Raw genomic sequence first — 26,236 nt, forward strand, 5'->3', positions numbered from 1 at the left:
AGCTATGAACGGCAGTGCTGCCACATGATTGGCTGGTTATATAACTGCATGAGTAAGCAGGTGTGGGGTTTTCATGATAAACTGCTCAGTACATCGATGTTGTGTTCACAGCTTGTTCTGCTGCCCACAAGTGGCCAAAAAAATCTATGATTATAGATTCACCACCGGAGTGACTGATCAATATTTCACACATCTTTTGCCACATAAACCCAATAAGGTGATAATATGAGTGAGCGAATGTGTTTTCAGCTAAAGACACTGCTCCCTAGTTGCCAAAAATACAATGAATTCAGCTTCAGTGATTTCGGTCAGACTTATTTTGACTGCATTACATCTGCACTGATGCTGTGAGGGAGCACAGGTGTGCATGTCGGTGCACAGATATGATGCCAGAGATATTTTGATGATGCAATTTCCCTTCTCATCATATGGCTAGAGATAAAACTGCGCCAACAAAGTCAATGAACATGTGGTGTACTCCAGGCTACTCCAATGGCTTTCACTCTTTTTATTACAGTGCACAATGCTCTGTCACATAGCTCCCTCCACTGGTAATTTACGGGTGTTGAACAGCCATACTTGTGCGAAAACAACCTCACACCTCATTGTCACATTCAGCCTGTCTGCAGAGTCAAAGCACGTATGACCCCATGTGTGTGCACAGGAAGCAGCTGCACAGTCACCACACTTGGCTGCGTTGGTGTGCATGTGTGTGTTTCTCTTTGACCACAGATGCATGTCCAGGCATCTCCACATCTCTTGTTATTTACAGTAAATGCAACTTGAGAGCTCTGGGGCAGAAACTGTACTTTGCTCTTGGGTTGTAGTTTTAAAATAAAACAAAAAATATGTGAATTATTGAATTTGGAAAATGAATAGTCTAAAAGGAGAGAGGGAGTTTTAGACCACGCCTTTTTAACTGTGTCATGATTATTGAAATGTGGTTTTGACTATTTTAAAGCCTTCACAATATTTGTGGTAAAGCCTCTAAAAATACATTCATAGTCAAATTCCAATGTGTAAGTCCAACCCTACCAGCAGCCTAGTTACTGTTTTTTAGCAAAAAAATAAATCCCATGTGAAAACAAAGAAAAAGGCATATAGATTAGAGAAGAGATAAGCAGTGGAAATGTTGTGGGTAAAACAAATACACACAGCAGTCATGAAATCAGGAAGCAAAGAGTGAAGCTTGCAAGAAACATGAGGTTGTACATTCCACAGCTTGAATGGAGCAGCATCTGGAAAGCTTTAAAAGCAGAGGGGAGGAGTGAAGGAGGCAGAGGAGGAAGCTCAAGGAGCATCTGCTGAATATTGAAGCTGTACGGGACATCAACATGTTTATATATCCATGATACATATTGAGATTCAATGGTGTAAGTAAGCCTGTTTGAAAATGCAATCCAATGGGTAAATATACCCATACTCATGAACTACAAGCGCTGAGACGTACATGTATGTCACTGACAAATAAACAGAGTGGGGGAAGTCTGACCCCAAATGTCTGTGTCTTCCTGTCCGACGAGTTCAGGAAGTTGAGGCAGAAGGGGAGGGCTGACACACTTAAACATATTTTCCCTTTGCGTTTGAGTTTTTCCCTTTTCAGTCCTGCTCAGACGGGAGAAAAGAGTGGGGCGGGGGGGGACAGAGTACAAGGCGGGGTCTCAAATGGAGCTGAAGGGCTGACAGAGAGCAGTCCAACACTGAATCTGTGGAAATATGATGGAAGCCAGCGTCGTTCCCCAGGACACTGGGTGAGTTTGTGAGGGGTCTGGGGCAAAGTACAACCGAGTGAAAACTACAGAGCAGGATCTATATTCTGCTGAGGTATGAGGTCGTTGTAACGGCCGCAGAGGAGAGGGGGGAGCTAGGGGTCGAAAGTCAGACAGCCAGAGCTTGAAAAACAGATGTGATGACTCAACGGCTAATATATAGGTCACTGGCTTCTCAGAGGTTTTTGGAATATTCTGTTTTTATGTTGTCTCAACAGATCAGATTTCAAATGTAGAAAGAGAGAAAATACATTTGAATATGTTGAGTTTGTTTCTGAATCTGTTGCTGTTTGATTCTTCTCCTGTGGAAGATTATCAGGGGTTAAAAGTTGCCACTGATCATTTAAAATGGCAGATCAGACAGTTATGAGGAGATTGGAAAGCTGGTTTGATTTTGAATATACTAAGGGTTTTAAGATTCATATTGTAATCTTTGAACCTTTAAACTTTGTTTCAGTGATGTTGCTCAGGCAATATGTATGGGTATGTACGTTTGGGTTCTGTTATTGCTTGTGCAACTCCTCGGCTATACTAGATGAACTTGATTGAACCTAGTGACAGTTACCATGTTGTAACTCTGCAGACCTTAAGTTACAAGTTCACTCTGATCAGGTGACTAACTGTGTTTTGTTAAATCTTGACCATTAAGTACAAGGCATGATAGTATGAAAACTCATTGTAGCAGGACAGTTACGTTAACTTGGGTCATTTTACTGTTATTGTTGCTTGATGTTGAGCAAATTTAAACTTAATTCGTTCAAATTCAAAACTAATATTGATCTTTGAATTGCGGCAGAGAAGAAGTATAAATAGCAGGACATTACAATGATCAAGTCAAGTACATAAAGTACCTCAAAGTTTTACTGAAGTACAATACGTCAGTCAAATACTTCAGTCGAACGGATTCATTCCCTCACTGAGTAAAGTGAATGTTCTGTTGAGAGAACTGCACAGAGAGCTCCTTTACGCTTTAAACAAATTATCTTTAAGCCTTGGACCATAGGAAAGTATAATTATTATTATTTTTACATCTCCCTAACTATGATAATAAATTCATACTAAATATCAGAGTCCCTGGTATTATCAAGTTTCTATCAGATATCAAATAATTCAAATAACATTCGAGGAAGTCTTGGCTGAGTTTTTTACTGAGAACTGCAATTTCTAATGCTAACTCTAAAATATAGCTGACGTAACACTTATGCAGTTTTTTTTTTCTCTGTGAACCGGTAATGTCTGACTCAAACCGGACTTCTTTTTTTTTTCTACAGTTGTGTAATTTCCTTAGTGTTTAGAATTGTCAAAATAGGACAAAAACAGAGGCCAAGGAAGATTGTTCCAAACCAGGAACCATGAAGGAGCCACAATTTACACAGAGGGGCCAATCCTATTTCCAATATCCATGCACAATTCCTGGTTCAATAAGGTGCACATTTAAGTCATCCTTGTTTACTGTTAGCTCCGTAGCTTTGAGCATAGCCACACATATTTGAATATGTCACTTGTTCAAGCATATTTGGAGCTTAGAAAAATATTTTTGTCATATCTTCTGTTTTCACTGTAAGTAAGTTTGAAAAACATAAATAAAAGACCACTGAACAGACAGGGGGATTTAGATTTCAGCTGAGGCCTGCACACTCCAGGATCCACCCCCTGGACAAGAAACTTATAGTCTTTTCCTTTATTGGAACTTTTGAACATTCAGTTTATGGATTGTGTCTGATTTATCCATTTAAAAGCCTTCTGTTGATATTGCTTCATTAAGGTATCAATACAATGGTTAGGGTTAGGGTTAGGGTCATACACTGCCCTTTCATACCAGTGACTAATTGCTGGCTATGAGGCCCAGAAATGGATCATGGGATTGACTATGGTGGTTTCCCACAATACATTTTGATTTAGATTTTCTCTTTTTTAAACACAAAGCTCAGCTCAGTACTTATAAAGCAGACAATTATGTAAATATGTTACATTACTGTGCCACATTTTACTTGTTAGAGTTTGACATCGCTGTCAAACTAACATGATTCCAATAACTGTTGTATGCCCATGATGTTGTTACTACATAATACGACAAAAAATGTTATAGTCACACATATTCCAACATTCCTTCTTGTCGCACAGAACTCTCTTCACCCTTATGGTTTTAGTCAAATGTTTATGCAGAGACTAATAACACAGCCTTTTGCCAATAACATACATTTTGACTGGTTAAAAGCTAAAATAAGCATAGCCTACATATTATTGTTAAATCTTGTGGAAAGATCAATACCAGTAAAAAATTAACCTATGCATTGCATGTGTTTATCGATATATCTTATTCCTCGGAGAAAAGCTCACTGTTTTCAAAACTATTGCTATACATTGGTGAGCCACACTGTTGCACTGGCTGACAATTGATTTTGGTCATAAAACACCATGCCGTTTTGTTGCTTATAAGTGCTAGCTGCTGTGTATTAATCTAAACCTAAAAATAGTTTCCAACAAATGCACCATTTACCTGACTAATATTCAGTAAAAGCTACAGAGATGTTACAGGAATTATAGTTCAGGGTTGGAACCTTTTGTCCTATCAAGGGTCATTTCATAACATCCTTTAAAAACCATACTAAATTATTACACACCCACACACACACCCATATATATATATATATATATATATATAACTAACCTCTCTGATGTGATGGCTGGAATTGCTTCTCTTTTGCGTGGTGTCTGATGTCAGATGGTAGTGTGGTTGATGATGATGATGATGCTCATGATGAGGAATGAGATGATGATGATCATGATGATTGAAGATCCATTCCTCACTTCAGTCTCAGTAAAAAAAATTCATCTACATCCTTTGATAAACTACTGCATGGGTGGCAACTTAGTCAAAATGTGGGTCAAATCGCTACAAGATTAGTTTAATAATGAAATTAGACTTTTTTTGTCACCATTTGAAGTTATACTGAGTCACCGGTGCTGATCTATGTCATGTCAGGCTAAAAACATGGTGTAATTTACGCTGTTACGAGTTGAATTTGAATGTCTGGGCTTTAGGACACTTGGATGACACCACAGGATCCACACAGTGTTAAGTTGAAGCTTTTTTCCCAGTGGTGCAGGACACACTGCTAGGCACCAGAGAGTTGCTCGATGCATCATTATGCATTTCCTGCAGTCATTCTTTGATGTCGGCAGATGTGCATCTACCTTGAAAGTATATTCAGCCACCATTTCAGCAGGGCACAAGAGAGTGGACCAGCAGTAGGATCAAACTATCTGGCTAGCCAGTTCTAAAAGGGTACACAGAGGCTTAGACCATCGTGAGTCACTCTTGTGCCTTCATGGGACTTGCAGTTGGTGTTAAGGTCCTGGTGTCTGCCCCCATTTAAGCCACTGGGACATTCAGAATTGAAGTGGTTATCTGCTGAAACAGCCTTTCTTTTCTCGGCTAAGCCAGTTTGACTCCATGCCCTGACAGTGAGCAAGTCTTGCATGTGCTGGTACCCTGATGGTTTATGGGTTACACTCCTACCAAATCCATCCTTCCTTCCTAAGAGAGCGCTCCCTCTCATGTTAACGAAGCAATCAATCTGTCAGCATCTAGTCCGCTGGGTTTGAGGGCTGAAGGGAGCGCTAGAGCTGTTCAAGGAATCTGTGGAGGCCATTGGGCGTACGTTAGTCTGACAAACTCATTGTTTGCTGTGGGGCTTCCAAGACGGATGTACCTCCATGCTTATAGGGTGCCTATCTACACCAAGTAATGTGAGATGTCATTCTACTCGTAGTGTTTCCACATCCTGGTCAGCCTTAAGAGGGATCTCTCTGCAAGACATTTATGCTTCAGTAACCGGGGAGTTTTGATGAACCTTTACTCGGTATTACTGTGTGAATGTTGTTGCTTTTCATGTAGTCGCAACAGCCATCCTGTCAATGGTTTACTTAGAAAAGTGAGCATTCCTGGTGACCTGGTTGGTATAAGAAATCCAGTTGCGAAAGCAGATTACGTAATGACAGTGGGTTTATACACTTGGGCATGCACACCATACCATCATATAGTCACAGTTAATGTTGTTGGTATAACTACTTGAGCTGCATGTATGCAAGAAGGAAATATCCAGCTGGCAGCAATTTAGTAGCAAGTCCAACAACTTGTATGGTGTTAATGGGTCTATGTTGGTTTTTCACAGCTTGATCTGCCGCCGTTAAGTGATGAAAACAATCTGTCAGTTCAGGTTCAAAACTTTTTCAAAAGAAACCTACATAGCAGGGAGCAAGAAACAGGAGAGGGAACGGAAATCAGCATCAACCAGGGGGCTGTTTCTAGAGCAAACTGAAATTAAGATGACAACAGTCCTCCGCAAGTTACCACCACTGACCACTTGCCTTTCTTTCTTTTACAGCCACACAAGTGATCTGATAGGACCACTTGATACAGCATCCATCCCCTCATCTTCTCCCATATCTCCTACCTTGCTGCCGTTGAACCTTCCTGCCCGTCCATGTCGACCCAAGCCGCTGCCTCCTACAGCAAAGTCCACCCAGCTCCCCTCTCGACCTCCTCTACCTCCATCCACACCTCCGTCCCTACCTCCTCCTCTCCCACCTGTCTCCAAACCTCCTGCCCCTCTCTCCTCCAATCCTCCTCCTCCCTCTGATCCTCCATCTCTCCCCTCCAACCACCTTCCACCATCTTTTCTGCCTCCCATCTCCCCCACTCCTGTCCCTCCTCCTCCTCTAGTGTCTCTACAGTCAACTGTGTCTAGTGATCCGACTCCCACTATGACTCCTTATTCCCCTGTTCTTCCATCCTCTCCCAATGTCTCATCCTCCTCCACTTCCTCATTACCCCCTCCACCTACCCCTGTTGTCCCGTCCATCTCTCCAACTCCTCCATCATTACTGAGTCCTATCGATCGCCTGGTCGGGAGCGCCTCAGTATGGCAGCCCAAAGGACTCAGCCAGGACCAAGCGCCGAGTATACTGGAGAAAGAGACAGATGGGGTGGGTCAAACACACACAAACACACACACACAAACACACACAAACTTGTTGTGGTTGCCTCAAATCTTTGAATTAGAGTTATCTCTGAAATTAAAAATCATTCCAGTTTTAAATGGCTAAATGACTAATTCATTTTATACTGATGAAAGGGAAATCTAGACACATTTCTGAAACATCTATTTATGTTTTTTTAGATTACATAAATAAGAAGGTTTGGTCCATTGTAAGTACCACCACAAAGTGTCACCACAAACTGGTCAGAGTCTGACCAAAGGAAGCTGTCTCAGCCCTGATTGGAGCATGTTCAAAGAGGCAACTTCCTTCCTTCCTTGTCAACAAGTCTTCCACACAATGAGCAGACAGCAGAATGCACTGTTTAGCCTCTATTTACTGTTTTCTTATAATTAACTTTTTCACATTGACATATTAACAAACATGGCAGATCTTGGGTTTGTCCCAAATCCAACACCTGTCATCTTCAGCACTCAAAGCAATACTTTTTAACCTTTACAAAGTAACACGGCCCTCAGCAGCCAAATATGGTGATTAATTCTGTTAGGCCCGGTGTCTGGGAGATTACGTGGTTAAGCTTATCAGTGTGCTGAGCGGAGCGTGACTGCGTAGTCCCACTTACTTAGCTGAAATACAACCGAACGGTGGATATTACCCATGATCCCAGGCATCCTGAACCAGCCTAACATATCGACAGTTAAGCTGCTGGGCGTGCTGCTCAGCTGCGACTATCACAAGATGGAAATGAGATTAACTCCCAAACATATTATGTGGATATTTTCTGGACTTTCCGTTTATCATACGAAGAATGCGACAAGAGATTCTTCAACAGGAAGATGTCCTGAACATTCAGTCAAAGGGTTGCACCTATAGGTAGAGCATTCAGCTGACATAGACATTTCTGGACCCTTTTCTTGCAAGTCTGAAATCAACTTCAGTTTGTTACACACTTCATAAAGTTGCATAGGGCTAGAACAAGCCTTCAGGTTGTTTTGAAGCTTTCCATAGTGTTGCTTTAAATGCACATTCAAGCCCCATCAGTATAGGAAACTGTCGGAAATTTACCAGCACACATCACACTTAACCTGTACTCATTGAACACTTTCTCGAATACAACATCGAACAAGTTTTTAGAGCTACAGCCTACTGTGCAATGCCAGTGTAGTTGTTGTTGCTAGTGCACCCATAAGTTGTCTCAGTTCTTTTGTGCTTACATGTATGGATTCTCTACCTGTCCAATACTATGGTACATGTGCTCTAGTTATTTCCGATGCTGCTCCTCCCTGCTGTCCTCCACTAACTCCAGTCCTTCCTGTTTTTCAGCCACCTGTCTCTTCTCTGTCCACTTACTCACCTGCTTCTAAACCAGCTCCTTGAGTGTATTTATAAACCAACCCTTTCCTTCAGTCGCTGTCAGACTGTGTGTGGTGATTTCCAGGCTGTATAGCTTTCCACCTTTACTTATCTATTTTAACTTGCCTGTTTTTTTTTTTTAAAGGCAGGCTAAAACGGTCACTTCCTTCTCACCCTCACTTCACCTTTTGCTCGTCCTTGCCTGCTTTGTCTGTTGAGTCCTAATAAAGGTGAAGTGATATGACCTTTTACTGGTGTACCAGGTCATTGGCTGGTTTAAGGGACTCACATTAATTAATATACATGAAACTGGAAGCTTATTATATTTTGGATTAAGAATGAATATTATTATTTTATTACTACGACAAGAAGGGCGCTTTGAGAGCACACACCTCTTCATGGCTAAAGCCCTATATTACCAAGTCAAATAAGAGTTTCCCTTCATACTCCTCATAATAAAATGAGATATCTCTGAATTGGTGTTTTGCTCAAATGCTTTATTGTATACCTGTGTGCAGCACTCTTTGCCGCATGCTCAGGTCATCGTCTATAAGGTTTTTACCTTCCACACAGACAGTCAGACTTCATAGTTTCAGCTGCAGTAGTGAGTGTACATGCAAGTGGCATCCAATGCTTTTCTCTGTTTCATGCCATTGTTTTTCACCCTTTAGTCAGTCTACCTGTCACAAGGAATCTGTTGCACATGAGAGCAAAGTTTGTGCACATGCACCCTCGCTACCTACATAGATTGAATTAATTCTCTGTGACACTCTGTGGGGAAAGTGGAACTAAACTTCTTGATCTGCCCATTTATTCAGATCCACATAAAAATCCATCCAGTGGTGTAATCCTGAAAACTGACATACAAGCAAAATTATAACACCACTGTAATTAGAGGAGGTGAATATGGTTGAACGTCCACATGTACCAATCTATTCATTTCATTGCTTTACAAATCTGAATTATTGTATGTGTCCTTTTATCTAAGAAATTGCTACTATACTTTTTTGTGAGACAGAAACAGTCAAAAATAATAGAATCATATGTCGCATGAATGTACATTAGACCTATGTGCTTTTAGATAAATCAGTTTGAATTGCTTTATAAAATGTTTCTATCCCCTTGAGCACAACTGTCTGATTGCAAGTCTACATCTGAGCACAGTTGTCTCATGTATAGTATTTGTGTTGATTTCAATGACAGGATGTCCCTCTTAACCAAGGGTCCCACTGAACTTTGATAAACCTACATGATCGTGGTTTTAATGCACAGACATGAGATTTGTATCAATTGAAATTCGATTATTTAACAGTCTGCCAACTGAAATCAATTTACCATCCAATATGCCCTTTCCTGGGAATATTCATATCGATGCTTTTATCTATAAATTTGAGAAAACAACGTGACTGGTAACTTTAGGACGAAAACCTTGGGATAATTATTTGAACCACATATCAGTAGAGCATTTGATGCTGTATCTCAGGGTTGTGTTATGTAAAACAATATTTTGAAACTGTTTTTAATAAGAAATGTAAGTTTGTGCTGTATGCTACATGCACTATATTTAAAATCTGACGTTTCATTTGTCTGTGTTCTGTGCTCATGCTGATATTTGCAGGCCTTCCTGGTTCACAGCACAGAAGACAAGGAACTCACACTGTCAGTACGCCTGCCAGATGACCAGGGGGTGCCGCTCGTACACAGTGTGATGGTCAAGCAGCACAAGACATGTATGTGATGCACAACAAAGCAGCTTCTGCTCTATGGTTCTGCTATTCAAGTTTCAAGTGGTATAAATAGAAAATACAGAAGGTGCATGTTTGAGCTAAGCTGACATGTTGGAGCAGTTAGAGGTTAATTCTTGAAATATTTTCCGTCACAGTTGTTCATTTAGACGGTTCCTCCCTGGTGTTTGATGACATCTTCAAACTGATCTCCTTCCACTGCACCAGCAGGTAAAATACACACAGACACACACACATCAAACACAGAAATGTTATCTATACAATATATCTGTAAATTCTCAACCTTTCTGTTTAAAGTGCCTTGATATATTCTGTGATTTGGCGGTGTACTACAACATTTGTAATTGTTTGTGTTATTAGCTTAAGCGAAATGTGATTGTCCATAAGTTTAAGTAGATGAAAATCAGATAACATATAATGAGCAATATATTCCACTAAAGTCATGCAGCATACATACTGTATATGCACAATACATAAACATACATACACGTACATGTATGTAGGAATGTACACACATACATATTCATACATTGAGGAAAAACTCACACAAAGTGCCTAGGAAATTGCATAACACACATGGAAATAAACCGGGGCACACACATACACACATACCCACACACAGACGAATGCCATGACAGAGTGTTATGTCAGAATATTCCCTGCTTACGCTGAACACTGGCTAATTGAATCCACCAATCAGGGACATCCTGACCGTCCGACTGAGGTTACCCCGGGCCATTACAACGGCAACTAAGAGAGAGGAGCTGGAGGTCATCTCTGCTTTGGGTGCAGGTAGATAAATCTACATCATCAGTGCACTGAAGTTGGGTCATTGCTGAAAGCAAGATACAGCGGTGAAATAAATAAAAGGATTGACACTAAAAGCTCTACTTGACAGAGACGTTTCAAAGTGAAGTGAAGGACAGCGTGAATAAAAACATACAGACTCATAATGAATGGACACTTAGGCGCTGACACAAGCCAGGTAAAATATATGACATGAGAAAAACCAGCATGGATAACCAGAGTATACAATGTGTAATGTAAGCATTGTATCACATTTACAGGACATATTGGACATTAGAAGGTCCTATGTAATTGTAAAAAAATATATTATTGTCTTCTGTAGGATATATTTAAAGTTTCTAGATGTCCCTTAAAAGTAGTTTAATGTTCTGGAGTTTTAATCATGAGAATTAGAGTGGTACATTGAAAAGACTGATACTGTTCTCAAAACTTCCAGTTAAATGTCTATCCATGGGTGACTGATAGTTTAGCTTAGCATAACAACTTAAGGAGGAAATATTCAACTTTGCTCTCATAATTTGTTCAATTACTCTTTAAGATCACTCATGAACATGTTATATTTCATTTAATCAGTGTAAAAGACACAGGGTAAATATTTGTTTTATGTGGTGCTATGTGAAGGACTATTACATGAATGAGCAATGACAGGAAGTCTTGATCTCTTCTGGTTTCCTGGCGACCTCAAGGTGACGAAAGTCCCACTTCAGTCACTGCAACCGGCTAAGAAAAAACCCCTCTCATGAACCTAGAATTATTTCTCAATTCTTCTGAAATAATTAATTATTTGTATTTAAAAACAAATCTTGACATCTTCCTTTAATCATATCAAATAAAACACCAAGAAAAATGGAAAATTATCAGCACAAGATCAACAATGAATGTTGATGCTCAGCAATGAAAGAATAGTGATATAATATGACATGAGATAGATTATTTTTAAAGAACAAACCAAAAAGTATATATTAGCTAATACATCATTTGATATGTGAGCTCAAAGCAACTTTTCAACACTGGCTGCATGTGTTGCAGATTTCTGGATGTCGGAGCTGCACCAGCAGGCAAAGAACCAGGACCTGGTTCTGGATCAGAACAGTCTGTACATGTACGTCGACCCGGTCACTGTAGAGGACAGCCCCAACAAAAACCTGAACCCTTCCTCTGTGTCCAATCAAAACATTGCCTCCTCCCTGCAGAATGGAGAAGCCCCACAGAAAGACAGCCAAGAGGACAAAACTCAGTCCAAGGCCACGACCAACCAGGAGATTAAATACAAACGCCCCCCACCCCGCCCACCCAGCCTTGGCTCAGGCTCTGGGATGGGCCTCCTCTTCTCCTCTCCCCCCTCGCCTCACCCTCCATCTTCTGTAACTCTAGCAGCTGTGAGAAAAGAGGAAGGAAGGGGAGGAGGTGAGGAGAAAGAAGAGAGGAAGTCAATGTCAACATCACCTTCTCCGTCGAGGCCTCCTGTCCCCCCGCAGAGCCGTGGTGCTCCGCCTCTGCCTCCTGCTCCTCTCCGTCGCACCTCCTCCAGGAAAAACACTGACCAAGAGGTAGGAGAGGGGACGGAGAGAGAGAAGGGACAAAATCCTGACAGGAGAGCTGAGAAAAATGTGGGAGGAGACAGAGGACAAGAGAACACAGGAAGTAAATCAGGTCTGCTGAGTGAGGGAGTTGAAGAAGAGAGCAATAGCCAAAATCCAGAGGAGGTAAAAACAGATAGAGAAAAGAGTGAGAAACAGGATGAGAATGGGGAAAAAGAGGTCAAAATGGGAAAAGAGGAGAACAAACTGAAATCTGGTTCACAGTGTCCGTCATTAGTGAAGAGACCGTCACGTCCAGTCCCTCCACCTCGGAGGAAGCCATGTTCCCCAGACGCACCTGTGTGCCCCAACCAGGCTGAAGGAGGTTTAGCCAATCAGAGTGCCGGGATGAAAGTCCCACCTCCCTCGCCAGCGCGGAGGCCAGATGTGTCACTGTACTCACCACAGGGAGGCGCTGCTCTGGTAACTGACCCCGACTCCTGCTCTACCAGCAGCACAGAAGAAGAAGGAGAGCCGAACCAGGAACAGGAGCTGAACCACAGGTAGGTTTTGATTGGCTGGTGATGGCAGAGGCAAAGGGCTGGAGCACTTCCACTCGGAAAAACTCATGAATGGCCCGTTTTACCTAAAATTATGTGAAACAATAAACGATCCAGGGATGTTGGGGACAAGGACTAGGCCACACATGTTATTACTTTATTATTACTATATTAATGGTTACTTTAATAATGTACGATTATAAAATTCCATAAAAGTGTTCATCAGCCTATACACGGTTTCATATAGTCAGTAACTGTAAGTGCTAAGATACATTAAAAGAACCTTGATTTAATAGATTACCTTAGATTTAATCCTGAAGACTTGGACTCAACTAATAGGAACACGACTCAGCCTTGACTCTTCCTTGATGGATCAGACTTGGACTCGACTCAGGCTCAAGGTCAAATGACTCAACTATATCTTTTTCCCCTATCTTTATTCAAAAACATTGTCTTTCACTTTGAGGACAGGAATTATTGGCCTCACGTTCACATTTTGTAATGCTTTCACCCGAAACTCTCCGCTCAGCAATCAAATTGCTCTGCTTGTACTCTGCTTGTACTCTGCTTGTGCTCACATGGTGCTCAAAGAGTGCACTTGCATTCAGATTTCCTGTCGACAGCTCTTCTCCTTGCACTCATGCTACTTCTGTGAACGCGTGAAACAAGTCCATCATAATTCCTCAACCAATAGATATGTGTAATACTGACAAGTGAAATTGTCCCCCACTCGTTGTGGGTGTGTTAGCTTTATGTCTTTGAAAGTGCAGTACAGGCAGTTAATTTAACCAGGTTCATGCTCTCCCGCCCTCCATGACATAATTATTACACTGGCTTCCCATCAGTGTGCTTGAAGAAAAAACAATGACAGCTGCATGAAGCAGGGGTCCAGCAGATCCCTGGTCAACATGGGGCGGCAAAAATCAAGGATTCATTCGTCATCTATACACCTGGCATTCTACTGTTTGGGGAATTTTGACTGACTTGTTGCACAAAGAATCCAAGAGCAGATGAGAAATCAGAGAGAAGTTAAACGCTCAATCAAAAGCAGCATTAGCATAAGAAGAGCTGGAGTGCAGGAAATCTGATTCCAAGCGCACAGTTTGAGCAGCCGCAGATAAGCACAAGCAGGGGCTAGATGAGGTCAAGAACAGGGTTTCCATCATTGAAAGCATTACAAAATCTGAACGTATAGTTAATTAGTCCTGCCCTCAGACTGAAAGACCACACTCTTAAATAAAGATCGGAAAAAAACAACTACAATATATACAGTATAGGCAATTAGTTTATCTTTACCAGGGAGAATGTTTGCCAGTCTATTTGGGACACCAATTGTCAGGTAGTTATGGGGGAGGGTTTTTTGGTCATTTTGATTTCAAAGGATGGCCTCTCCCCCTCATCCCCCTGCAAATGGCCTGGTCTATACTGTATATGCAATCAGGTAATGTGCCCTATGACTTGTGTGAAGGATTTCTTGTCAATCATCTTAAACTAATTTGGAAATTCCTCATGTTTTCCAAATATTATTGCAGAGCCAGCCACTGAGGTGTCACTGATGTACATGTACAGGTCTGAGTCAGTGTGCGCCCTATAGGGAAGTCTGGTTTTAAGAAACCATGTGACTATGTAGAAGCACACGTGGTACAAGAGGAGGAAGAAAGGTTCCAGAATAACCACTTGTGGTAAACCAAAACAGAAAAAAAAAACATCTCTTCAATGTTCAATGTACACTGCTTAAAGGCTTCTGATTCACTGACTGTGTGACATCAAGATCAGTTTTCTTTTTATCCCATCTACACAGTATAAGGTTTATTTAGCTGTAGCAGGTTACTTTAAATGAGTTTAGTAAAATGTTGGACCGCTGTAAAAGGGAAACAACACTTTTCTGTTCTTAGATCCTCACGACCAGTAGATCTCCTGGGATTTTCACGTGTTAAACTCTCTAGTTTTTACTCAGAGGGCAGCCAGAAACTAAATCAGCCTGTGAGCAGCGGTTCTGTGGACCTAGGAGAATGATCAGAATGTTTAGAGCTGACAGAAAGACCATGGAAACTGAGATAACCTCAGAAGCAGCAACACCTTCTACTCGCTGTGGATGTTCTTCAAGAGCAGGTTGCACTCCTGTCAGACAAGAAGAGAAATGTGAGGCTGCAGTGACACAGACCCACCAGCACTGGACAGTTGAAGAGTGAAAAAACGTAGCCAGGTCGGATGAATCTGGATTTCTGCTGAGGCGGCAGATGGTAGAATCACAATCTGGGGCAAATGCATCCATTTTTGGGCACAGTTGACCAACTTTTAATGGCTTCTTTCAGCGTGGCAGAACAACTTGCAGGTGTGGTAAGGGTCAGGGTAGAGTAAGAGATTAGCTGAGTCTCAAAGGAAGGTTTCTGACATGCCCCAAAGAACTGGGTCTGTTTATCAACTAAGGGGAGGAACCAGTATTATTAGGTATTAGTATCTTCCTCACAATGCTTGGTGAGGATGAACTCGATATTTAAAACGTACATGTGCAGTGCCTGTTGTAAACCTGCCTGTTTGGAATGGGTTGTTTGCTGGTTGGAGCTTTCTTAAAAAAATTGTAAAAGTGACCTGCAGTAATTGAGAAGCAGCAAGCAAATTTTTTTCATTACTTTTTAAGGTGTGATTCTTGTCTACACCTTATCAGGTACAAGCTCATACAATATCTGACATGAAAAGGTTATTTGCTTGTTATTATCAACAAAGAAAGGAAATTCAGTCACTTCACAGAAAGTTCCTTCAATGTTTCTAAAAGCGCCACATGCAAGTTACAAATCAAACACCTAAGTGCAGAGAATTACTGGTTTGAAGAAAAACTAAAGATGCAGTCTCATTGTTTGTTTTCTTTAGTCGTCCTGCAGAGAGCCGTAGTCCCAAGGCAGCAGTGAGGAGGACCCCCACCACCATTATGTTAGGCCGAGCCCGCTACCGCCTGTCCAGCGTCATCACCGGCTTCATCAGCCATGACCGCCGCCTCACACAGCGCATTGTGGAGCTGGCCAGGGATCCTCTGAGCTACTTTGGCAACCTGGTGAGTACGCACTAGAAGAGAGATTCATCTGTAAGTTCCACAATAGTCTGATGTGTGTGGACTGCTCTGGATAACAGCGTCAACCAAAAGCCTAAAACACGAATACACCTGTAGGTCAAAGAGCACCGTGCTTTCACCCTGGAGACCATGACAAACCACTCCTCGTCCACCGAGCTGTTGCAGGAGATCAGACAGATGATGACTCAGCTGAAGAGTTACCTGCTGCAGAGCACAGAGCTGCATGCCATGTTGGAGCCGCAACATCAGAATGTCCAAGACAAACTAGGTGACTTTACCACTATGCTATATTTTATTTATCATGTTTTCTGTCTTTTTGTCTCGTGTGGGACCAGAGCTTTAGAGAATTCTTTCAAACTGTTATTTTCCTCTATATATTTTACTTTGTATTCTACTACTGTAAAAACAGTACAATGTCATATATGAGGGGTGATCCTGAAAGATACAGTTGAGTTACATTTTGAAAAATGTTTTAGAAACTTAGAATTTGTACATCAATGTGTTCATGTGCTTCAAAGTCGCAATGTGGTTTTAAAGCTAAAAGAACTTGAATGATTAAGTCTTGGCTTTGTGTATAGTTTTAAGGTTGTTTGTTTATTATGTTTTCAAAACGTGACAAGATATATAATTTATTTTCCATATTTTTCATTTTATTTTATTTTTCATTTGATACAATGTATGTTGTTTTAAGTGATAATTTTATCTTCTTGTGCTTAATGTGTCTGTGTGTGTGTGTGTGTGTGTGTGTGTGTGTGTGTGTGTGTGTGTGTGTGTGTGTGTGTGTGTTCATGCAGAGAGCATAGTAGAAGCTGCCCTGTGTAAGAGTGTGCTGAAGCCACTAAGGGAGCCAATTTACAAGTGTCTGGAGACACTACACTCCAACGACAACAGCCTGAAACAACTGACACATAACCAGGTACAACTCAGCATGAGCTCTATCACAGGGGTTATACTATTAGCCGGAAATGTAACCATTCTTACAAACATGACATGTACACTACAGCTGCAGGAGACTGCTACTGTACTTTTAATAGCAGCAGCACATGTGATGTTGCCTGTGTGTTGTTGTGTCAGTCTGTTCTTCTAGGAAGCACCACCACAGCCTTAGGAGTAACCACTTCTGTCCCCGAGGCCTCTGCCATGGACAAGATCAGCATCAAACTGAACAACCTCCATCTAGACTATTCACCCCAGAAAAAGATCGAGCTCCTGCTGAAGGCCTGCAAGATCATCTACGAGTCCATGTCCGTCAGCTGCCCCGGTCAGAACCCCCAACACACCTTTAACCTCTGACCCCTAAAGGCTCATTCATGCTGCCTTTACGTACGATAAGAGATATTTCAATTAAAAAATGTAACTGTCGCGGTCCAGATACATCCATGTGTTCATTACATTATCATGGTTGTCAAGCAATACATCCACTAGAGGGCAGCACAGAGGTGAGAGTTTCTGACAACAACTTAGTGGTCATGGTGAACGATGTCAGTAAAATGTACCTCTACACTAGAGGCTGTGTTGCTTCCTCAAAAAGTTCCACCAATACTTTAATTTCTCCCTCATGTCCAATAGTCGTCTCGCTTGAAGTACGATTTCCAGTGCTATTGCTCCGTTTCGGCTGTTTCTGCTGAATCTGTTAATCTTTCAGAAGATGAGCACAAAACTAGATGAAATGAACGCAGAGTACTGACACAAGGCTCTCTCTGATTCTGTTTATGTTTTTATCATAGAGTATAAATGAGCCTTTAAGCTGTCCTTATGTCGGTTTTAATAAAAGTTAATCAAGAAATAAACTAAGTTTACCGCACCAGGAGATATGATTGTTTTGCAGCTTGTGTTCTGGGAATATATTAATCACACTAGGCTCCAGATACTAAGAGCTGCATTCATTGTAAAATGGTGTGGATGGTAACTAAACATTATTTGGATATTCATGGGAGCTAATGTTTTAAATTATGATAAAATATATATAACAATATATGATCTTTCTATAGCAGTTTTTTTAATAACTGTCAATATGTGGCAAAGTTCTTGTAGACTGTTTTTGGGGAGTTGTGGTTGTTCTATTCCACCATGTGTTTTGCCATTGGAACCAGTTTTCCCCAAGATCTTTCTACCAGATAGCTTGAACGCTGAAATTTATGGTTTTCAGATTTTCGTTTGATTATGTATAGGAAAGGATTGTGGTTTAGGTCAAAACATACCCTTTCACAACATGAATCAATTGCAAAGGCTTCGGCTCATTTTAGAATTGCTCCAACAGTACATGTGCATATCTTAGAAGTCATGATTGCAAATAAATGACCTGAATAAGTGATTCAAATTATCCAGTTAAGATCAAATCTTTGTTCCTCTGTGGAGTGTGCGTGTTTGCGTTTGTGTTTGTGTTTCTGTGTGTGTGTGTGTGCATGCGCTAATTAATGTGTGTCCGTGCGTGTGTAGGGCGGGCCTACGGCGCTGATGACTTCCTGCCTGTAATGATGTACGTCTTGGCCAGATCCAATCTGTCCAACCTGCAGATGGATATCGATTATATGATGGAGCTGATGGATCCATCACTAACAATAGGAGAAGGTAGAGTATACACAAATACATGCCCAGAAACATATCTTCCTGTGGACATGTTAATTACATGACTGATGGTGTGTGTGTGTGTGTGTGTGTGTGTGTGTGTGTGTGTGTGTGTGTGTGTGTGTGTGTGTGTGTGTGTGTGTGTAGGTTCCTATTATCTGACCACCACCTATGGCGCTCTGGAGCACATAAAGTCTTTTGACCAGCAGAGGTCAGCAACACGGCAGCTCAGCAGAGAGGTTCAGGACTCCATCCACCGCTGGGAGAGACGACGCACACTCAACCAGGAGCGAATGGCCCAAGGATCTGTGCGGGTACACACACATACACACACACATACACACATTGACCAATATTCATTTCTTGGAAAATGTACTTACTTTAACCGAAACTACTACTTGTCTATCTCCAAAGTAACCCTTATCCGAACCTTAAACTCATCATAAATTACATTTTCACCATTAAATGTTATTATTCTCCCTTATGGGGACCTGGTTTTGGTCCCCATGAGGAAGAAAAGTAATTTAATGACACTGTGTAAACAGATTTACTTCCTCGTAACAGAAGTCATACTTACAGAACATGGACCATTGAAGAATGCTGCCAGTCATAGCGTGTACTATGGCTCAGACACAATATGATCAAAATACAATATGTACTGACAAGTATTTCCTCATGAACAAATAAAAAACATGTTGACGGTATGTATATTACTCATATTTACAAAAGTAAATCTGAGAACAGAAAAATTGCAGGTGGAGTCACACACATAGGGACACAAGCTGGAGTGTTATATTTCTGTAATGTGTTTGTGTATGTGTGCTGTGTAGGACTTCCTGACAGTGTGTTGTCCTGAGATTGGAACCGACCCCAAAACTCTGGGTGTCCTCCCCACGACGACCATCGAGCAGCTTTCTGAGCAGTGTGCTGCTCGCTTTGAACAAGGTGAATGTCTGGAAGAAGCATTTCCATTAGGGATGCACCGATTTATCGGCCGAACATCGGTAGCGGCCGATATTCGCCTCGTTTAGTGATATCGGCTTATCGTCAATAAACTTGACTTTCACCGATATCATTGGCCGATGTTCATATTTGTTGTAAAACAGCAGTCGCTCCGTCGCCCTCCTCTCCGCACCGCCGGAGGCTCAGTGTGCGGCACCGGGAGGTCCTCATCCGGTGGCACCTCACGGCGTCACTGGTGGGGGGGCTTTCTTTCTCTTGGACCGCGGGGCGGTGTCCATCGCCGGCGCGGAAGGCGGGCCGTTGGAGGGAAATGGGTACGGCGGTCGGCGGCGGCCACTCTGGACGCGTGTCGGGCCCTTCTCGCGGATCACCTCAGCTACGGCGACAGCTGGGGGAACCCTCTGTTCAAGCGGGGGGGCACCCTGCGGTGCGCCTCGGCTGGCGCCTAGCAGCTGACTGAGAACTTGTGCGGACCAGGGGAATCCGACTGTTTAATTAAAACAAGCATCGCGAAGGGCCACGGTGGGTGTTGACGCGATGTGATTTCTGCCCGACACTAAAAACAGGTAAAACTGAGGAGGGCTTGTTAAGTTAACTTGACTCACGCAGTGTAACTTGGCGTAGAAAGTATGAGCGTAGCGTCTGTTAAAGTACTTTATTCTCATGTGCACCGTCTCTATTCATCCGTCTCATGCACAGGTGACTTAGCCTGGATGCCAGACGAACTTAGCCCCGCCCACAACATTTTGGTCGGGCAGTTCGGTCTGGAGTCGCTCCATTGGGAAAAAATTATGGGGCGTGTTTCAACTGACCAGGAAGTAAAATTCCTCTTCGCTCAATTGGATAGACCTACAACCAATCAGAGCAACGTAGTATGTGACGTATGCTAAGCAACGCATTGTGAGTTATTTACTAACGCCGGGTTCACACCGGACGCTTCAGCGCAGCGCCAAGCTTTAAATAACAGCTGGCTCCCATCCACTCCCATGTTAAAACTTTGTGCCGGTCACACCGGAGGCTGAAGCACCGCGAGGCAGCCTTGGCGCAGCGCGGTGCTTCAGCCTCCGGTGTGACTGGCACAAAGCCGTGCAGCGATCTACTGGATCAACGGGTGATATTATTAGCGCTGCCCGGCGGTTCAGCGTCGCTTCAGTGTCCGTTGTGAACAGCCAAGCGCCGGGGCGATAGGGATTAGCGCGGTGCTCTGGCGTCGCCTCCACGTTCTGTGTTCCTCTTTCAAAATGAATGCGCTGTCGATGTCTTCTAAAACAGACTCAATGGCAGCATCTACACATCTCAGCTCGCCAGCGGCAGGCATGTTTGTTGAAAACGAATTCAACCCGAGGGCACTGTGATGACGTGGTTGATTACGTTACCGTTGATCATCTGTCAATCATCGTATAAAGCCCGCCCTGACAATCTGATTGGCCCGGTCCGGCCATAATTTTTCCCAATGGAGCGACTCCAGACCGAACTGCCCGACCAAATTGTTGTGGGCGGGGCTAAGTTCGTCTGGCATCCAGGCTACAGGTGACTAGTAGTGATGTGTCGGTCGTGAACGATTCGTTCGTTTTGAACGAATCCTTACAAGGACTCGGGAGTAACGAGTCCTCTCAAAGAGAGATTCGTTCATTTTCTTGTGGCCGCGCATCGGGACTGTTGCATAGGCTGATGCAGGTCACGTGAAAAAGGATCCAAAGACTCGTATCCGGCAGATGAACGAATCACTGATCCGAAGACTCTGTTGGCAGAAGAACGAAACACTGATCTGAAGACACGGTCGGGAGGTGAACGATTCGTTCATCTGCCGGGTACGAGTCTTTGGATCATTTTCTACGTGACCTCCATAGGCTCAGAAGAGGAAACAGTTACCTCATCCCCTTTCGCGTGACCGCTGTTAAAAAGCAGCCATGACTGACAGCTTTTGTGTGGCAGATCATATATTTTTTAAGAAAACCTCCTCTATTAAATACAGTAAAACATGACAGTTTGTATGGTTTTAAATTGTCATTTATTGTCACACTCGCATTTAATTATCACGGGAAATAATTACACTGCACTAAACTGTAAGTGTAAATGTAAAGTGAAAATAACAAAACCAGTCATTATGACTTGTGAATAGGGCTGAACGATTAAGATTTAATATGCGATTCTTTTATTTTATCCTCTCTTTCCCCCCCCAAAAAAAATAATGAATGATTTAAATATGACCAACACAATATTAGATACTGTACAATATTCTTTCCCACATTTTTATTTGAATGCGGCGTTGTTATAGTCAGTGGATCAGCAGCAGTTTAAGCTCTGTGTCCGCGGATGCGGCGGGCCAGCTGGATGTGCTGGCAGCGTGCGAATCAGCAGCTCCATAGATTCCCGTTCCGCTCAGCGGTATGGAGGTGCCGGGCGATTTCCCCGTGCGCCGCCCGCACCGCGGTCACCGGCGAGATGAGCTCGCTCTGTGTGGCCGACACGTCGGCCGAAGACTCTGTGGGCAGATGAACCCGATCATTGATCCAAACACACGGTCGGGAGTTGAACGATTCCCCCCCCCCCCCCCCCCCCTTGAAATGAACGAATGACTCAAAAAGAGATTCGTTCATTTTACTGAACGAGATTCAAAGAACCGACACGGTAAAAAGATCCGAACTTCCCATCACTAGTGACTAGGGAATTGACAACATGCGTCATACACACAGAAGCCGTAACATCTAATAAACGGGCAATACTGCTACCGTAAATCAATGAAAAGAGCGTTCTCTATAATGATACTTTAACAGGGCTGTTTTAGACAGGGTAAAAAGGTGCTGTTTTAAATTATCCTTGTGGTATTTTGACCAAAATATGTTACAGACATTTCATTAAGATCCCGAGGAACCATTTCAACTTGCGGTAAAATGGGCATAATATGTCTCTGTTAAATCAAGTTTAGTTAAATCAAAGATTGTTTCATAAATCTGATTCATTAAAAGATAAGAGTGATGAAGGGCTGACATTTTTTTAAATAGTGCTTTTTAAATAATGATTTAATTATTTTTCTGGCACAAAAAGGTGAATGAATAATAACAAAAAGAAAATAAACAAATATCGGTAACGGTATCGGCTATCGGCCAGATTGTTATTTTAAATATCGGTATCGGTATCGGCCAAGAATTTCCATATCGGTGCATCCCTAATTTCCATAATGTATAATTTCATGTATTTATGCAGAGGATGAGATACGCTCGCTTTTACTCCCGAGTAAAGCTCAGCCCAAAAAGTGGCATTGTCGATTTCCCATAATGCAACTGGAAACTGTTATTCATCAGTTATTTTCTCAAATATGAAAAAGCTGCTCCATTACCACAGCAAACAGTGCAGAAGTGTCTTCCCATGAAAAGTAAAGTGATCTGAAAATACAGTGCTGCGCCTCTTCAGATACTAAAGAAACAAAATAAAGATAAAAAAATGTGTTTGAGCGTATATGTAAGACAACTAAAGTGTTGAAAAAACTAAATAATTAGACTAGAATAAATACAATTTGGGACAGGGGACAGTGGGACAGTGGGACAGGCTGAAACTTAAATCCAAAGTTATTTGGGGAAACGCACATAATCACTTTATTTCTAAGAACTACATAGAAAGAAAGGTGATATATGGAGCTGGGGTAGAGACAGGGTTAGAAGGGCTAGAGCTTAGCATAAAGGTAAAGAGGAGGGGAAAATAGCTAATCATGCTCTTTTTAAAATGATAACAGAACATGCCTAAAATGTCGGAAGATCATTTGATTAATTTGTGCACAATCAGAAACATAATCATGAGAATTTGTGATTCAGATGAGGTTAAATGATGGAACTATTTATTTAAGACAAACAGTGGGGCATGTTCTAATCTATAAAGAGAGATTGCCACCGGTCATTTGGTACCACCGAGAGAGTGTAAATAAAGATGGACGGCCGATCTCCATCCAGAAATGAAGCCAAATTATCCAAGATGTGAATGCTGCCATCTTGTGGTGAAGTAGCGATTGGAGAATGGAGCCACGATATCAAGGTCACATGGATTAACATACATCAGTGTGCTAACAACTACCTAAAATGACAAAAAAAATAACTATTTTGGCAGTTCATTTGACTCGCATTTTGACTTTTAACTTTTGCTCATGTACCCTCTGCTAACATATTCTTCGTCCAACCACCAGGGGGGGATTGGCAACGCTTTAGCTTCACTTTTTGGGAGCCGTCATGTCGTCAGTCTTTATTCATAGTCCATATGAAACCACCGTGCTTGAATAGAGACAGAAAAACAGATGAATACACGTTTGTCAAGAGACAGAAATTAAACAAGCAAAACACAACAGGTTAGTCAGTAAGCTTTGGAGGTGAAGGTATGCATAAAAATTATAAATTATTTTCAGAGAGCCCAGCTACCTTTTTCCCCCTGCTTCTGGAATTTATGCTAAGCTAGCCAAAGCGCTCCACTCAAGCTCAGTACTGAACACACAAACATGAGCTCAATATTGAACTTGAAGAAAATCTTCTTGGCAGTGTTTTAATCTTCGTTAGGTTTATGCCAATACTAATTGTTTATTTTGCTGGTAATCTTAATGCTAATTAGTTGCTAGTGTTAATAAGTGAGTATTTGAGTTTCCTGGTGTCAAAAATGTGCTTTTCTTATTGGGTATTGTGACTGTGAAAAACAATGGCGTTTCATCACACATGAACTCCTGAGACTGTCCGCACCGTGGGGTCATTACGTCCTTCTTCACACATGAAAAACTGAGAAGGAGATTCTCCGCTCAGTTCGACAACACAGAAATCTCTTGAGCGTTCTGGTGAGGGGTGGAGCAGCAGGCAGAGGCAGGATGGAATGTATACATTCCTCTGTGGAGAACACATGTTTTTGTTTACTGCATATCAACACACCGGTGTCTGCTCACATCACCACAAACTCTCTTGAAATCTTTGTTGGTGTCACTGGGACATTTGTTCTCACATACAGCCCCTCCAGATAATGTCAGGAGTTCAATTTAAAGTTCAGTACATGTCTGAAATCAGCTAGAGATTATCACTGCACTGTTAAGTCATATGTTTGTAACATGCCTCCGTGTTTCTCTCCTGCAGACTGCTACACACTCAGTGTGTATATGGATGGTGTTGAGCGGCCCCTGGCCTCTACAGAGCTGGCCCTTAGTGTTAAGAACAGCTGCCAGCCCGGAGCCTACTGCTTTGTCTATCACCCCATCGAGGACCCCGGCAAACAGCCTGGCCGCATCTGCCCCAGTGATCCGCCCCCTGCTCTTCCTACAGAGAGCTTCTTCGCTGCTGACGAAGTCACAGTGGAGCCGGAGGCGGAAGAAGAGGACAGTCTGATTAGTTTGTAACTGCTCCAGCAACACAGTTGATGCTGCTGTATCACTATGGCAACCATCAACACAAGTGCACCTGAAATATTTATCTAATTCAGAGTCCAGACGCACGTGGACTATAGCATGCAAGATAACTGAAGGATCGACTCTGAGCAAACATGTTACTCTCTTCTAATGCATCAATGAGGTGGGGACCGGTCTTGTGTCCACACAGTCAGCTGTGGTCCCCTAACTTAAGGCAGAGGAGAGATGAAGGACTCTTTGTGTTTTTTTAACAAGGGGTCTGGAACCCCAGGAACTACAGGAGTATATGTTTTTTTTAAATGTAAAAATGCATGTAATTTCAAAATACACGTACATTACCATGTTAAGCTTTTCACGCTTTATGATACTTGATGCTTGAGACAAATTGGTGTAGACTATAAGTTACTAAATATATTGGTTCAAGATAATAAGAACAGGACAAATCTGTACATTTTTTTTAAACAATTCCACATCATTTTAACCAATTTTACGTTGTGATAAATAACCTCCCAAAACACTTATTTGAATGGGGAAAACTCATTGAGACTCTTATTTAAAGCAGAGGTATATAAGCAGCTATATGAACCAATTATCAATATTCATTCCAGAAGTGTCCTTCCACATTTGTTTTCTATATACTGATACTAACTATATTGTAAATAAACTGGTTTTCACAGTTTGAACGTTCTTTTTCTTGTTTATTTCCACAAGGATTTGTTCTTTTTAACAATATTTCAATACTATAGTTCTATCTGAAAACAGGTCTCCAATATGAGATGATGAATAATGATTTGCATAAGATTTATTAATCATGTACCAACCATTATTAAAGCAGCCGTTTGATAGGTAGGCTGCGACTGACTGGACAACATGACCACTTACTGTACCTGCAAAAACTAAGGAAGCATATATTAACTGTACTACCAGCCAAAGTAATTTTACCACCTGAAAATTATTCCTGACCAATGACTTACAATTGCTAAATGAAGTATTAGTACATGACTCACCAACCAGAAAAAAGCCTGTATAAGTTAAGTTAACAAAAAATCTGAAAAAAATGTGACATACCAAAAAAGTTGTACAGAGGAGGATTATGCGATTAATATCATGTCACTCAAAGGAGCATGACAATGTGGGAGAGAGAAAAGGGAAGAAAAGTCAAATGTTCATCGGAAACAAATACCAGCTGGAGAAATCTTAACATGAAAGTGTCCTTTTGAATTCAGACATGAATTATGGGGCATCTCTGGGATACATGTGAAATTAAATTAATGCAGAGGAAATCCCCTTTACAATATAAAAGTTGTACAAACAAGAATGAAAAACAGTCACAAGAATGATGCGAACAACCCACATGCTTCAAATACAGAATTTGTGGAAATTAACAGACAGCGGCTAACATGATGGAACATTCCATCTTCAGTTTTCATGTGTTTCCACAACCGACAAACTGACACCATCATGCAGCAACTGACAAAGGGTGCAGAGGTGAGTAAGTATGTATGATTA

The 26,236-nt window shown here is 41.8% G+C and overlaps 1 protein-coding gene across 2 annotated transcripts; it reads left to right on the forward strand.

Moving 5' to 3' along the window:
- The first annotated feature begins 1,519 nt into the window (after positions 1-1,519).
- On the forward strand, positions 1,520-25,406 carry rin3 (Ras and Rab interactor 3). 2 transcript variants are annotated; one of them, XM_053434266.1, is made up of 14 exons: positions 1,520-1,751; positions 6,161-6,761; positions 9,745-9,856; positions 10,009-10,081; positions 10,572-10,663; positions 11,708-12,761; positions 15,630-15,810; positions 15,925-16,096; positions 16,623-16,744; positions 16,903-17,089; positions 18,268-18,399; positions 18,544-18,704; positions 19,227-19,341; positions 24,459-25,406. In XM_053434266.1, exons 1-14 carry the CDS (start codon positions 1,717-1,719, stop codon positions 24,716-24,718), a joined length of 3,297 nt encoding a protein of 1,098 aa, XP_053290241.1. In that variant the 5' UTR covers positions 1,520-1,716; the 3' UTR covers positions 24,719-25,406. The 2 variants fall into 2 exon arrangements, with proteins under 2 accessions (XP_053290241.1, XP_053290240.1); XM_053434265.1 differs by having other exon boundaries at positions 1,521-1,751; positions 18,544-18,710.
- The last annotated feature ends 830 nt before the right edge of the window (positions 25,407-26,236 follow it).

The sequence above is a fragment of the Pleuronectes platessa genome, chromosome 11, assembly GCF_947347685.1.
Source record: "Pleuronectes platessa chromosome 11, fPlePla1.1, whole genome shotgun sequence".
Taxonomy (NCBI): Eukaryota; Metazoa; Chordata; class Actinopteri; order Pleuronectiformes; family Pleuronectidae; genus Pleuronectes; species Pleuronectes platessa.